Source organism: Mauremys reevesii, linkage group 9, assembly GCF_016161935.1.
Source record: "Mauremys reevesii isolate NIE-2019 linkage group 9, ASM1616193v1, whole genome shotgun sequence".
Classification (NCBI taxonomy): domain Eukaryota; kingdom Metazoa; phylum Chordata; order Testudines; family Geoemydidae; genus Mauremys; species Mauremys reevesii.
In genome coordinates, this window is record NC_052631.1 from 47,645,703 (window position 1) to 47,659,924 (window position 14,222).

Below are 14,222 nucleotides of genomic sequence, written 5' to 3' on the forward strand. Positions count from 1 at the left end.
TTGTTACAGGGTCTCCTTAGAGCCATTTTCCTTCTATATGTAATTCAATACATTCTTAAATCAAGCAGGGAGGCTAACCCAGATTCAGATTTCCTTTTACAACACTTTTTTGCTAGGCTAAATCCTACACCAGAGCAACTTGAAGGACAGAATGGACTGAGACATAAGGAAGCAGAACTTGCTTCAGAAATCACTTGTGAAAAGAGGCCTCAAATGCCTCTTGCGCCATACTCAACATTATCAATTCCCTGCTACATAGAAGCCAGAATGACTCTCTAGTTCCATACCTTACCAGAAAAGCAAACTGGGAACTGGCATAGCTGTATACAGACTGCACCCATCACAAACTGATAAACTATAGTTCCTCTTTTTCACCCCAAATATTGACACAGGTGATCCTGACCATTCTTTAGGCCAATGCCATCTTTTCACAATATAAAAGGTACCAATTTTGCCATGAAGACATTCACTCCACCTCAGCACCAACTTAAAAGGGGAGAGGCAGATGCCAAAATATTTCAATTCAAGAGATAATGTGCAGAGACCATTCCAATTTACCACAATATTTATGGTTAACAGGTGCCTTTCCATAGGAGTCAGCAGGGCCGGCTCCAGCTTTTTTGCTGCCCCAAGAGGTGGGGGGAAAAAAAAAAAAAAAGCCGTGATCGGCGGCACTTCGGCGGCTGCTCTACCGCGCCGCTTCATCCTTCAGCGGCAATTCGGCAGCCGATCCTTCCCTCGGAGAGGGATCTGCTGCCGAAGACCCGGACATGCCGCCCCTTTCCATTGGCCACTCCAAGCACCTGCTTCCTGTGCTGGTGCCGGCCCTGGGAGTCAGATGGGGTCATTAAAGGGAATGCAAAATTATTGCTTCTCCACACACTTTTGCTTTTTCTATTTAGCAAGCACTGCTTCCCTCTTACCCCTCATGTTCCTGTTAAGGTGGAAATTAATGTGGCTTCACATATATTCTTATGTTCTTGCAAAATCACAGCTTCAGAATTACCTTTTGTAAATTAAATGCTACTGGAAAAGGGAACAGGGTAGCATTCGTGAACAGGTCACATGCACAGTGGCTAATTTGCAATATTTAAGAATTATGTACAAAAAAAAAAAATGACTTCAAGATACCCTCAACCAGACAGCATATTTTAAACTAAGGTCATTTTGAGCTTAAACACATCGGGGGTGAGGTGGGAGCAAGCCTGGACGTAAGTAGGAAACAAAAGTAACATCAATATAATCCTTGTTTTTAAACATGTGAAGAATAATGGACCAATTACCTCCCCAACATGTCCTCAAACTTTAGCAGGATTTTCCTCACCAAAATACAAGCAGCAGCAAATGACAGCTAGTATTAGGATTTGGGGAAATAAAAGCATGATTTTATCTAAAAATGGTAAATGTACAAAATGCCCTCAGAGAGCCCTTCCCCCAACCTGAAGTGTTCGGGGTAAACCTCTCCCTTCTTCAGTAAAGATAACTGGGCTGGGAGGGTGCTTGCTGGTTTAACTCAGATACTTTGTGTGTTTGAAATTCATAACAGAAAACTAGCCAAGGGTTGATCTTTCCTCCGTAAACAAGGTGACTATGAAGATTTTGTGTCTCATCTTACTGATGTTTATTTTGAACTCTAAAATTATCAAGTAGAAAAACCACCAACGTTCCTTAGAAGAACAGGAATAAAGCAGCAGCTGTTGTTCCACATCCTGTGTATTTGCTTGATGTTTCTTGATGAAAACTGTGATGAAGGTCAAGATTCAGGTCTTTTTTAGCACCAGGAATAATCTCAAAAATCATTTTAGACAAAAGTAGAAAATGCGCTCTTAGATATAATACAACCAGGTTTTATTTCTCTTTTTTCTCCCCCGCACACTGGCAAAAGTTCAGAGGGAGTTTAAAGTTCTGTAAACATTTTAACTACCCCTCTTCCACCCCTTTATGACTTTACAAAGCAAAGGAGACAGGGAGACCAGATTTGGAACAGTTCCAAGTCTCTCCGTGTTATTAGATCCAAAAACTATATACAAGTCTGCAGCAGTCTCTGTATAGTTACTGTACATGTTTGGGGTGGGGAGGAGGAAGAGGGGAAGATTACCCCCCCAAAAATGAATAAATCAAATGAAATAAAACCCAAAGCCAAACTGCTCTGGAGCAACTCAAGCAGCCTTCTTCAGGCAGTGATGACAGAAAGACAGACAGACACCTTTACACACTCCACCCAAACAGCAGCCTCTCCCCCCCACAGGCACACTGCAGCCCTCTAGGAATGGGAGGTGGGATTGGGGGGGAGGGGAGAGGGGCGCAAATTAAGTGCATTTTGCAGTTTTGGGGTTTTTTTTAAACTTCTGCAGGGAAAGCTGGGATTACATAAATATTTAATTATTATGGATTGGAAGTGAAGGGATGTTCAGTAATTGAAGTTGTAGAAGGGAATCAGTGCCATTGCCTCACAGCTCACTTTCCCCCTCTCCATGGTTATAGGAATTCAGATGCTGCCTACAGGCAGGTTCTCTTTTAATCTCATTCCATTATGAAGAGGACAGTCTCTGCCCTTTAACTTGCATGCTATTGGAACACAAAACTGAATCACTGCCATTGGAACCCAGCTGAGACTGTGGGGGACACTTGTTTGGAAAGTAAAGTCCTTCCCCACCCAAGACTTTAGCTGTCTCTTAAACGAGACAAATTCACAGCAGAAGGGCCTCCAATAAACTGGTCCTATCCCTATGAAGGTAATATTTAAGGAAGTAATTTCAACCTGAACAGAAGAAATACACCCTCCCCCGCCCCCATTATACATTCCCATTTGTCCAGGAAGGCTGGAGGTTGCTGGCGGGAGAACTCCAGCAACTATCATCACTACCTAATGAAGACAGACTCAAGCTTTCCCTCCAAAATTAATGTGCTGAGAGGGGCTGGCAGGGGGTGTGCAATATCAAACCAATCCAAGTTAAACTCCGCCCACCACCACCCTCTCCTGCTGTTGCCAGTTCTAAAGTTAGCTTATGATTGCAACTCCTGGATTTGGAGAGCATCTCTTGTCCTGATGGAGCACTGAAGTCAGTATCTGTGTGGCATTTTGGTTTTGACCAATCTCTGTTAACCACAAACTCTCTCCATGATTGCACAAGTTGGATGTGATAAGCATGACCGGGGAAAGGAAGATACCATTTGCAGAATCCCAGTAGACTTTCCAGATAAGTCAGCAGAAGAAATGACAGCACAGTGAACGCTTGCTGCCTGCAGTCAACTGTTTTGGGAATGGATCCTATCTCCCACCCACCTAGGAGACAGAGCAAAGTCCATATGTCTATAGGCTGACAGAGACGACAATGACTGCGCAACCTGCGGCAGAAAGATTTTGTTGGGGCTAGAAGAAGCAGCCTGAGATGATTGATTCTGTAAGTCACTGCAAGGCGAAGAAAAATGCAAGTTGGAGAAAGTACTGTGTCCAAAGGTGGAGAATCCATGGTTAACAGACACAGGAAAAGCCGGTCAATCTGCACAAGATCAGTAGTCTTCCAAAGTCTCTATTTCTCCCATATTGAGCCGCTCTGATGAGGCATTCACTGAAAATCCTGTAAAACAAAAGAAGCAATGTTTTAGTCTGGATGTGCATGTCTAAGTATGATATAATCAGTTTTATTTATTATATGCTACAGCTGCTTAAAGGAGGAAGTGGAGACTAGATGCCTAATTAAACTGTGGGAGAAATTCACTAAGGGTACGTCCATACTACCCGCCCGGGTCGGCGGGTAGCGATCGACTTCTCGGAGTTCAATATATCGCGTCTCATCTAGACGCGATATATCGAACTCCGAACGCGCTCCCGTCGACTCCGGAACTCCACCACCGCGAACGGCGGTGGCAGAATCGACGGGGGAGCCGCGGACTTCGATCCCGTGCCGTGAGGACGGGTAAGTAGTTCGAACTAAGGTACTTCGAGTTCAACTACGCTATTCGCGTAGCTGAACTTGCGTACCTTAGTTCGAACCCCCCCGCCCTCTCCCCAGTGTAGACCAGGCCTAAGGCAGACTGTAACTAGCCAAACTGCAATTTGACAAAGACACCAGGGTTGCCATGCATAGACTTGGACAAAGTGCCATAGGATCTTTAGTGATGAATCATTAACAGCTTGGTCCTGAGTCTCTCAAAAGATGGCACCTTCAGCATCACTGTGCCTCCACACCATGGGTAATACTGTCTCAGAAGAAAGAATGCTTAAAGCACAATACAGTAGTATTTCTAAGATGTTCTTCAGTCTAGTATTTAGGTGGTACAGGAAGCAGGGTTGGCTGGTGCAAAGATCTAACATCCAAGGACTGACCGGGCTCATCCCTGCTTAGCTTCTGAAGATGGGATGAACTTTCAGTCTGAAGTGGTATCAGCTTCCAGTTTAAAACCGATTTTACAACTAGAAGCCTGATGGAGACAGCATGCAGATGTATCAATAGGCATAAATTTAGGATTAAAAGCACCATAAATGTTTGTGCTATTTTCAATCCCTACATGCTATTCATCCATTAACTATTATTCAGGAAATCCAATATACACTTAAAAATAACCCCCAAGTTTTAAATCATATTAATGCTGAAAATCAGATGCATTAAAGAAAGCTGAGAGGGAAAGAATGCACATCAATGTTAGAAATCCAATGGAAAGCCAGTATCTGTAGAAGAATGATTTGGATAAGGACACAAAGGCATTGTCACATCCATTCTGAACTTTGTAACTTGTCAGTTTTTGTACAAATCTCATTTGAACACCAAGAGTTGGACAATTGTTTTGCTATTTTTTTGTGTGAAGAAGCTACATACAAGGAACCATGCTTTATTTTCTTTAGACAGTATATGTATTCAGAGAGCTTAATACGAGATAGCTATGCAATTTAATTTGCTGCATGTTGTATCCAGTTTTTAAAAATTGTTTTAAAATTGCCTATGTTTACAGTATTTACTAAGCCAAGTGGGCTCCCTCTGGGGGTATATTAATTCCTGTAATTTGAAAAAATGTTTTCTAGTTGAAAAAGTACTTTTAATAAAAGGCTGTGTACATTTAAGCTCTGTAACAACTAATTTTATTTAAAATTCTCTCTCTCAATTTAATATCACTGATACATCAGTAGACTTTAACCATTCAATTAAGTAACCATATCAGATACATTTGACATGCATGTAGACAGACAGGAAGAGATAATATCTTTATTGGACCTGCTTCTGTTGGTGGAAGGTAAAAGTTTTTGAGCTACACAGAGTTCTTCTTCAGGTCTGGGGAAGGAAGCAAAGGGCATGCAGAGGTAGAGTTTGAATTAATGTTTGCAGTTTTCATATAAAAATGTGCTGTATGACCTCTTAATATGAAAATACTTATTTTGCCAAAAACAATATGTGCAATCTAGTGGATAAGGATGCTGATTTTAATAGTACTGTTTTCAGGGAGCTGTTTAAAACGTATTAAAATCTCTTCCAATGTGTAATATGGATGGATATGTTCATCTTTATTTTTAAAAATAATAAAGTAGCAGTGTTAGAATATAGATATTCAGGGCTGCCTGTAAAGGCCTACCTATACTTTAAGAACTTAGGTGTATTTTTATCACTTAAGCGGCGTCAGAGTTGAGAAAGAGGACACGGGATAAATTCTCTGTGGCATCAGAGCTGGGATCGGAACACTGGGGAACAGACTATCGACATATAGAGATACGCCTGACTGGTGTGAAGGGCTTCAGAATATTCTTGCTTGGAAATTAACCCCAATAAACATTGCACTGTCTGCACTTTGGACTTCTGGTCTTTTGCTGCTTGATGTCTGCGTGACAAGAACCAGGGAAGTGAAGGGAAAGCTCTCTAACAAGCAGCATCTGATCGAAAGTATTAGTGAATAACATCCTTTAAGTTACAAGGTAGCAGCAAAATCATTGAAGTTAATGGAAGTTATGTGGCTAAACCACAATGCAGCTTTTGAAATATTTCTCCCCATTTTTATTTATGAAAGCAGGCAATTCAGAACAAGATGACTGACCATTGGCTAGAGATGAGAGGTTTATAAAAAGAACACGATTAGAAAAGATTCTGCCAGCTACATGACCCTTTTAAACAAGACAATTAGGGGAATTGTGAAACTCCCACTCTTCGATTCATGAACTCTATCCTGTTAAGAGATTCAAATGTGTGAAATGGGTGGGTCTAGGGAAACACATGCATGTTTGTGCAGACCTCATTCATCAAAAGTATCAACAATTACCTTGTTGCAGACCACAATCTATATGTATGAATGATGTATGCAGAGTAGTTACAGTAACCAAGCAAACAGGATAGAATCCCTGGCTGTGGTGAAGAAGGTATACAGAAGGGTAAAAAGACCAAGTCTCAGGGAAAATGATCAAGGGGAAACAGGGAGGGGGTTTCATTATTTCATGGCTTCAGGACAGAAAATACAAGGAATTACAGGTCACAGAGAAGTAAATTAGAGTCACTTAGGCACAGACAATGAAGCTGTTTCAAACATGGAGACAGAAATGAGATGAGGCTTCAGATTTTGAAGAGCTGTAATTGTGGGAGACATTAAAGGAGAAATTACAGCAGTCAAGAGAAGATAACAGGAGTAAGAGTTCTGGTAGGTGAAGCGATAGTCTTATGAAAGTGATGGTATATAGGCTATATAAGTTGGTTTACAGACATAGGAGATGAGAGAGTGCAGTGTCAGACCGAGCCCCTAGTCATGGAGACAGTAGATATGAACGGAAGAGCTGACTGAAGGAGTTATATGAAGGTGGAATTTTAGTTCCCATTTTATCATCGCACAGACCTGGGTATGTTTATCCCATACCAGTACTGCAGAGACGCCTGCTTTCTCACCTTTTCTAATATTACAACTCAGCACTTATTTAATGCTTTTCGCTTCAAAGCACTTTAGAGACATCTTCACAGCAATCCTGCTGTGGTAAAGTAAGAATCTTCCCCATCTACAAAGAGAAGCTGAGGCAAAAGTCAAGACCACAGAAGGATTCAGTATCAGATCCAGGATTAGAATTCTGAAGTTCCTGATGCCAAATCCTGAACTCAAACAATGTCTGTGATCCTTAACAGGTTACCAGCTTTGCTAATTTCTTTTTAAAATTTATTTGTGCTTTCACAGAATATCATTTGCAAAAAATCAAATGTCAAAGTATTTCTCCGAACATCAGTATTACCAATCCATCATTTACATTTTGTCTAAAAAGATACGGATCTTTCTGAAGCCTAAGGAACAGAAAAGATTTAATTTTATAATATCCCCATCTAATAGTTAAATTGGCTTAATATGTAAAAAAGCTACATTAAATAGGCACTACTGAATTCCTTCCAAAAACCCTAAGGGGGCAGTTAGATCAACATCCTGAACCACTGCAAAATTATCAGAGTGATTTTCATTTAATCTGAGATGTCAGAGGCCTTCCTGTCATAAATATTCATTTTTAATCTTTAATTAAATCTAGGTATGGAAAGTTAAAAAATGGAAGCAGAAAACCAATGCCGTAAATTCTGTCTTAAGAAAGAACAGGTTCTTATGGGTAGCTTTTGAAATGTCAGGGAATGTAATTTTTATTATGCAAGATGCTTCTATATTTTCCCAAACTGCAGTATTTGTTCTCTATCATGATTATATTTACTATAACATCAGAAAAAGGCTGAATTTAGCTGAAGACTTATTAACCCTTCTTTTAATATCCTTAAAGATCCAGGATATCTAAAGTAGAGGACCAAATTATAATTAATTTAAAAAACAATAAAGGAGAATCAGCTCCTCCTCTTCACATATCAAAGAGACGCCCAATGTGTATATCTGATACTTAGCTAAAATCGTACAGAACCTCAATTTTTCATTTTAACAGTTTACCCTTAATGAAAAATACCCATGTAAATTTATTTGTTCTCTACTTCCACAGCCAGAAGTCTTTTCTTCCTATCTCCACACGGCTTTTCTTAGATTCTTCCAACCTATTTTCAAGGTAAGTAATTTCAGAATCGAGTCAAGCTTGACATTTAAGCGATCAACCAACAAATTACCTCAAGACCATAAATTACAGGAAGAATGAATTCCAAACAGATATTTTTGCCTTTTCTATAAAAATAAGTTTTTTTAATCTGCTAAATTGGCTCTTTCAATCTGTTGAAATCCAGAGGGGGAACACGTTCAGGATTATGCCTTGCTCATCATACTGACTCCTGATAAAACCACCACAGATGTACCTGTCTAAAAGGCCCCCCCATCTTGTTTTTCTGCCTCTGTTTAGGTGAAGTGATAAAACAAGCATGAACATAGGTACCTCCTTAAACTATCTCAGAAGCATATAATTGTATTATATATATTGTACACCATACGCCCTGCATCACCTGTGGCAGTGATAGGAGTATTGGACTGGCAGTCTCAAAGCAGCCTTCAAAAATGCAATGAATTTGTTATAAATAATTTTAAAATACAGACTACTCTAAAGGAGCTTCCTCCATCTTTCTTGCATATATTTAATGTATGAATGTCTAGGACTTCTGAAAGACCCAAAAAGGACTTTGGAGATGGAACAGAAATTATGGCCTCTATCCCAAATAAGCCACTTAGAGGAAAAGCCTAGTTTTCAAGTACCAAAACTCACCTAACAAACTGGGATCTGCTCGAACCATTTTCTGTTTCTTTTTTTTCTTGCTACTCTGCACAGCTTCAAAGTTGGATTGCTGGTTGTTGCTCTGATTGGTCTGAAAGACGGAATGCAGTGCGCTATGGTTCATCCCCCACACTGAATCCTGGAACAAAAATTCTAGATTACAAGTTAGAATTAAATGTTGCCTGTTCACTGGAAGTACACAGATGACATCAAGTCACTTTAGGGTGACCAGATGAGAGGAAGAAAATATCCGGACACATTGGGGTGGGGGTGCTGGGGGGGGGGAGAGGGCGGTGTCGCCGGCGGAGCGCAAAAAAACCAAAACCAAAAACGAGTGCTGCGAAATATCGGGACAAATTACGTCCCGACCAAACTCTGGTCGGGATGTGGGACAAATGCCTAAATATGGGGACATCTGGTCACCCTAAGTCACTTTCCATATGACATGGATAGTAGAATATCCATTAATTTATCCAGTAAATTTACCTTTTTCCTAAAACTAATCCTGCACCATAAAATTATCTCCCTATAAAGTTATTTACACAAGAGCTCAGATAGATTCTGTACAATTCCACAGTAATACCCAAAATATGTTTCCTCCCCCCGTTCTAGATAATCTACTCCCTTCACCACAAAGAGCTATATACAGAGATGCAGACTGTCACTAAACCTTTGCTACCCTCTCCAGAAATACTATCAATGTACTTCAAGATCCTCCTCCAAAGCAAAGGTCAAGAAAATATGTACCTGCTGCTGCTGCTGACTGGCTTTTTGTTTGGCACGGCGCTCTAGAAACTGCTTGGCAAATTCCTTAGCCTCAGGGGTATCTCCAAGGTAGGCTCTGATGTAATCATGGACCTCGTATGGGGACTCCACTTCCTTCAGGAAAGAAACAAACGTGGGAACTGCAATACGAGGGGAAGAAGATGGACCATGAGAGAGACGTGTGTTGATGCAGGAGTGTGTGCGTGCAAAAAGCAAACAAACTTTGTATTCTTTATTCAATTTTCTTTGTCAAACTAGCAACCATTGTAAACAGCCTCTCCTGTTAAATTCCCCATAATATAGCCCCAGCAAAAAACTGTTACTAACCTTTCCGTAACAGTTGTTCTTCAAGATATGTCGCTCATATCCATTTTACTTTTGGCAACGGTGCATACCGCACACACACCCATAAGATTTTTCCCTTGGTGGTATACGTTGGGCTGGCTCTAGTGCCTCTGGTGTCGTGCGCTTATGTGCTGGTATAAGGGGCCAGTCCCACATCCTCTCAGTTCCTTCTCACCAGCTAACTCTGACAGAGAGTGGGTCCACCTCCTCGTAGTACACCTGAATGCAGGATACTATCCAGGATGAGATTCTCTGGGCTGAAACCAGCAGGCCTTTCATCCTCTCTGCTATAGCCACGAAGAGTTGCGTAGATCTACAGAACAGCTTAGTCCTCCCAATGTAGAGGGCTAGGGCATGCCTGACATCCATAAGAACATAAGAACGGCCGTACCGGGTCAGACCAAAGGTCCATCTAGCCCAGTATCTGTCTACCGACAGTGGCCAATGCCAGGTGCCCCAGAGGGAGTGAACCTAACAGGCAATGATCAAGTGATCTCTCTCCTGCCATCCATCTCCATCCTCTGACGAACAGAGGCTAGGGACACCATTCTTACCCATTCTGGCTAATAGCCATTTATGGACTTAGCCACCATGAATTTATCCAGTTCCCTTTTAAACATTGTTATAGTCCTAGCCTTCAGAACATCCTCAGGTAAGGAGTTTCACAAGTTGACTGTGTGCTGCGTGAAGAAGAACTTCCTTTTATTTGTTTTAAACCTGCTGCCTATTAATTTCATTTGGTGACCCCCTAGTCCTTGTATTATGGGAATAAGTAAATAACTTTTCCTTATCCACTTTCTCAACATCACTCATGATTTTATCTACCTCTATCATATCACCCTTTAGTCTTCTCTTTTCAAAGCTGAAGAGTCCTAGCCTCTTTAATCTTTCCTCGTATGGGACCCTCTCCAAACCCCTAATGATTTTAGTTGCCCTTTTCTGAACCTTTTCTAGTGCTAGAGTAGCTTTTTTGAGGTGAGGAGACCACATCTGTACACAGTATTCGAGATGTGGGCGTACCATGGATTTATATAAGGGCAATAATATATTCTCAGTCTTATTCTCTATCCCCTTTTTAATGATTCCTAACATCCTGTTTGCTTTTTTGACCGCCTCTGCACACTGAGAGGACATCTTCAGAGAACTATCCACGATGACTCCAAGATCTTTTTCCTGACTCGTTGTAGCTAAATTAGCCCCCATCATATTGTATGAATAGTTGGGGTTATTTTTTCCAATGTGCATTACTTTACATTTATCCACATTAAATTTCATTTGCCATTTTGTTGCCCAATCACTTAGTTTTGTGAGATCTTTTTGAAGTTCTTCACAATCTGGCTTTGATCTTAACTATCTTGAGTAGTTTAGTATCATCTGCAAACTTTGCCACCTCACTGTTTACCTCTTTCTCCAGATCATTTATGAATAAATGGAATAGGACTGGTCCTAGGACTGACCCTTGGGGACCACCACTAGTTACCCCTCTCCATTCTGAGAATTTACCATTAATTCCTACCCTTTGTTCCCTGTCTTTTAACCAGTTCTCAATCCATGAAAGGACCTTCCCTTTTATCTCATGACAGCTTAATTTACGTAAGAGCCTTTGGTGAGGGACCTTGTCAAAGGCTTTCTGGAAATCTAAGTACACTATGTCCACCGGATCCCCCTTGTCCACATGTTTGTTGACCCCTTCAAAGAACTCTAATAGATTAGTAAGACACGATTTCCCTTTACAGAAACCATGTTGACTATTGCTCAACAGTTTATGTTTTTCTGTGTGTCTGAATTTTATTCTTAACTATTGTTTCAACTAATTTGCCCGGTACCGACGTTAGACTTACCGGTCTGTAATTGCCAGGATCACCTCTAGAGCCCTTTTTAAATATTGGCGTTACATTAGCTAACTTCCAGTCATTGGGTACCGAAGCCGATTTAAAGGACAGGTTACAAACCTTAGTTAATAGTTCCGCAATTTCACATTTGAGTTCTTTCAGAACTCTTGGGTGAATGCCATCTGGTCCCGGTGACTTGTTAATGTTGAGTTTATCAATTAATTCCAAAACCTCCTCTAGTGACACTTTAATCTGTGACAGTTCCTCAGATTTGTCACCTACAAAAGCCAGCTCAGGTTTGGGAATCTCCCTAACATCCTCAGCCGTGAAGACTGAAGCAAAGAATCCATTTAGTTTCTCTGCAATAACTTTATCGTCTTTAAGCGCTCCTTTTGTATTTTCATCGTCAAGGGGCCCCACTGGTTGTTTAGCAGGCTTCCTGCTTCTGATGTACTTAAAAAACATTTTGTTATTACCTTTGGAGTTTTTGGCTAGCCGTTCTTCAAACTCCTCTTTGGCTTTTCTTATTATACTCTTGCACTTAAGTTGGCAGTGTTTGTGCTCCTTTCTATTTGCCTCACTAGGATTTGACTTCCACTTTTTAAAGGAAGTCTTTATCTCTCACTGCTTCTTTTACATGGTTGTTAAGCCACGGTGGCTCTTTTTTAGTTCTTTTACTGTGTTTCTTAATTTGGGGGTATACATTGAAGTTGGGCATCTATTATGGTGTCTTTAAAAAGGACCCATGCAGCTTGCAGGGATTTCACTTTAGTCACTGTACCTTTTAACTTTTGTTTAACTAACCCCCTCATTTTTGTATAGTTCCCCCTTTTGAAATTAAATGCCACACTGTTGGGCTGTTGAGGTGTTCTTCCCACCACAGGGATGTTGAATGCTATTGTATTATGGTCACTATTTCCAAGCGGTCCTGCTATAGTTACCTCTTGGACCAGCTCCTGCGCTCCACTCAGGATTAAATCTAGAGATGCCTCTCCCCTGGTGGGTTCCCGTACCAGCTGCTCCATGAAGCAGTCATTTACAGTATCGAGAAATTTTATCTCTGCATTTCATCCTGAAGTGAAATGTTCCCAGTCAATATGCGGATAATTGAAATCCCCTACTATTATTGGGTTCTTAATTTGATAGCCTCTCTAATTTCCCTTAGCATTTCATCATCACTATTACTGTCCTGGTCAGGTGGTCGATAATAGATCCCTAATGTTATATTTTTACTAGAGCATGAAATTTCTATCCATAGAGATTCTATGGAACATGTGGATTCGCTTAAGATTTTTACTTCATTTGAATCTACATTTTCTTTCACATATAGTGCCACTCCTATACCCCTGCACGACCTGTTCTGTCCTTCCGATATATTTTGTACCCCAGAATGATTGTGTCCCATTGATTGCTCTCAGTCCACCAGGTTTCTGTGATGCCTATTATATCAATATCCTCCTTTATCACAAGGCACTCTAGTTCACCCATCTCATTATTTAGACTTCTAGCATTTGTGTACAAGCACTTTAAAAACATGTCCCTGTTTATCTGTCTGCCCTTTTCTGATGTGCCAGATTCTTTTTTATGTGACTGTTTATCATCTGATCCGGCCCTTACATTATCCTCTTCCGTCCTCTGCTCCTGATTATAACCTGGAGATTCTCTATCATCAGACTCTCCTCTAAGAGAAGTCTGTGTCCGATCCACATGCTCCTCTGCAGCAGTCGGCTTTCCCCCATCTCCTAGTTTAAAAACTGCTCTACAACCTTTTTAATGTTTAGTGCCAGCAGTCTGGTTCCACTTTGGTTTAGGTGGAGCCCATCTCTCCTGTATAGGCTCCCCCCATCCCAAAAGTTTCCCCAGTTCCTAATGAACGTGAACCCCTCCTCTCTACACCATCGTCTCATCCATGCATTGAGACTGAAGCTCTGCCTGCCTACCTGGTCCTGCACGTGGAACTGGGAGCATTTCTGAGAATGCCACCATAGAGGTCCTGGATTTCAGTCTCTTCCCTAGCAGCCTAAATTTGGCTTCCAGGACATCTCTCCTACCCTTCCCTATGTCATTGGTACCTACATGTACCACGACCACTGGCTCCTCCCCAGCACTACACATAAGTCTGTCTAGATGCCTCGAGAGATCCGCAACCTTCGCACCAGGCAGGCAAGTCCCCAACGGTTCTCCTGGTCATCACAAACCCAGCTATTTACGTTTCTAATAATCGAATCTCCCATTACTAACACCTGCCGGTTCCTAGAAACTGGAGTTCCCTCCCCCAGAGAGGTAACCTCAGTGCAAAAGGCAACCCCAGCACCATCTGGAAGGAGGGTCCCAACTACGGGAAGGTTTCCCTCTGCTCCCATTGACTGCTCTGCTTCCCTGGGCTGTTCTTCCTCCTCAACAGCGCAGGGGCTGTCTGAGCGGAGGTGGAACAATTCTACAGTGTCCCGGAAAGCCTCATCAACATACCTCTCTGCCTCTCTTAGCTCCTCCAGTTCCGCCACCCTGGCCTCCAAAGTCCATACATGGTCTCTGAGGGCCAGGAGCTCCTTGCACCGACTGCACACATACGCCACCCGCCCACAGGGCAGGTAATCATACATGCAACACTCAGTGCAATAAACTGGATAGCCCCC

At 41.6% G+C, this 14,222-nt stretch overlaps 1 protein-coding gene across 5 annotated transcripts in view; it reads right to left on the bottom strand.

Annotated features, from left to right (window-relative positions):
- Nucleotides 1–1,831: 1,831 nt before the first annotated feature.
- GIGYF2 (GRB10 interacting GYF protein 2) overlaps nucleotides 1,832–14,222 on the bottom strand; it is a 169,142-nt gene continuing 156,751 nt past the window's right edge. For 4 of the 5 annotated variants that reach the window (XM_039487793.1, XM_039487790.1, XM_039487794.1 and 1 more), the window contains 3 exons: nucleotides 9,392–9,549; nucleotides 8,636–8,783; nucleotides 1,832–3,581 (listed from right to left, as the gene is read on the bottom strand). In XM_039487793.1, coding sequence (XP_039343727.1) covers nucleotides 3,514–3,581; nucleotides 8,636–8,783; nucleotides 9,392–9,549 — 374 coding nt within the window. In that variant the 3' untranslated portion in view covers nucleotides 1,832–3,513. Of the gene's footprint in view, nucleotides 3,582–8,635; nucleotides 8,784–9,391; nucleotides 9,550–14,222 lie in introns of those variants that run through there. The other variant, XR_005584535.1, reaches the window with a different exon arrangement.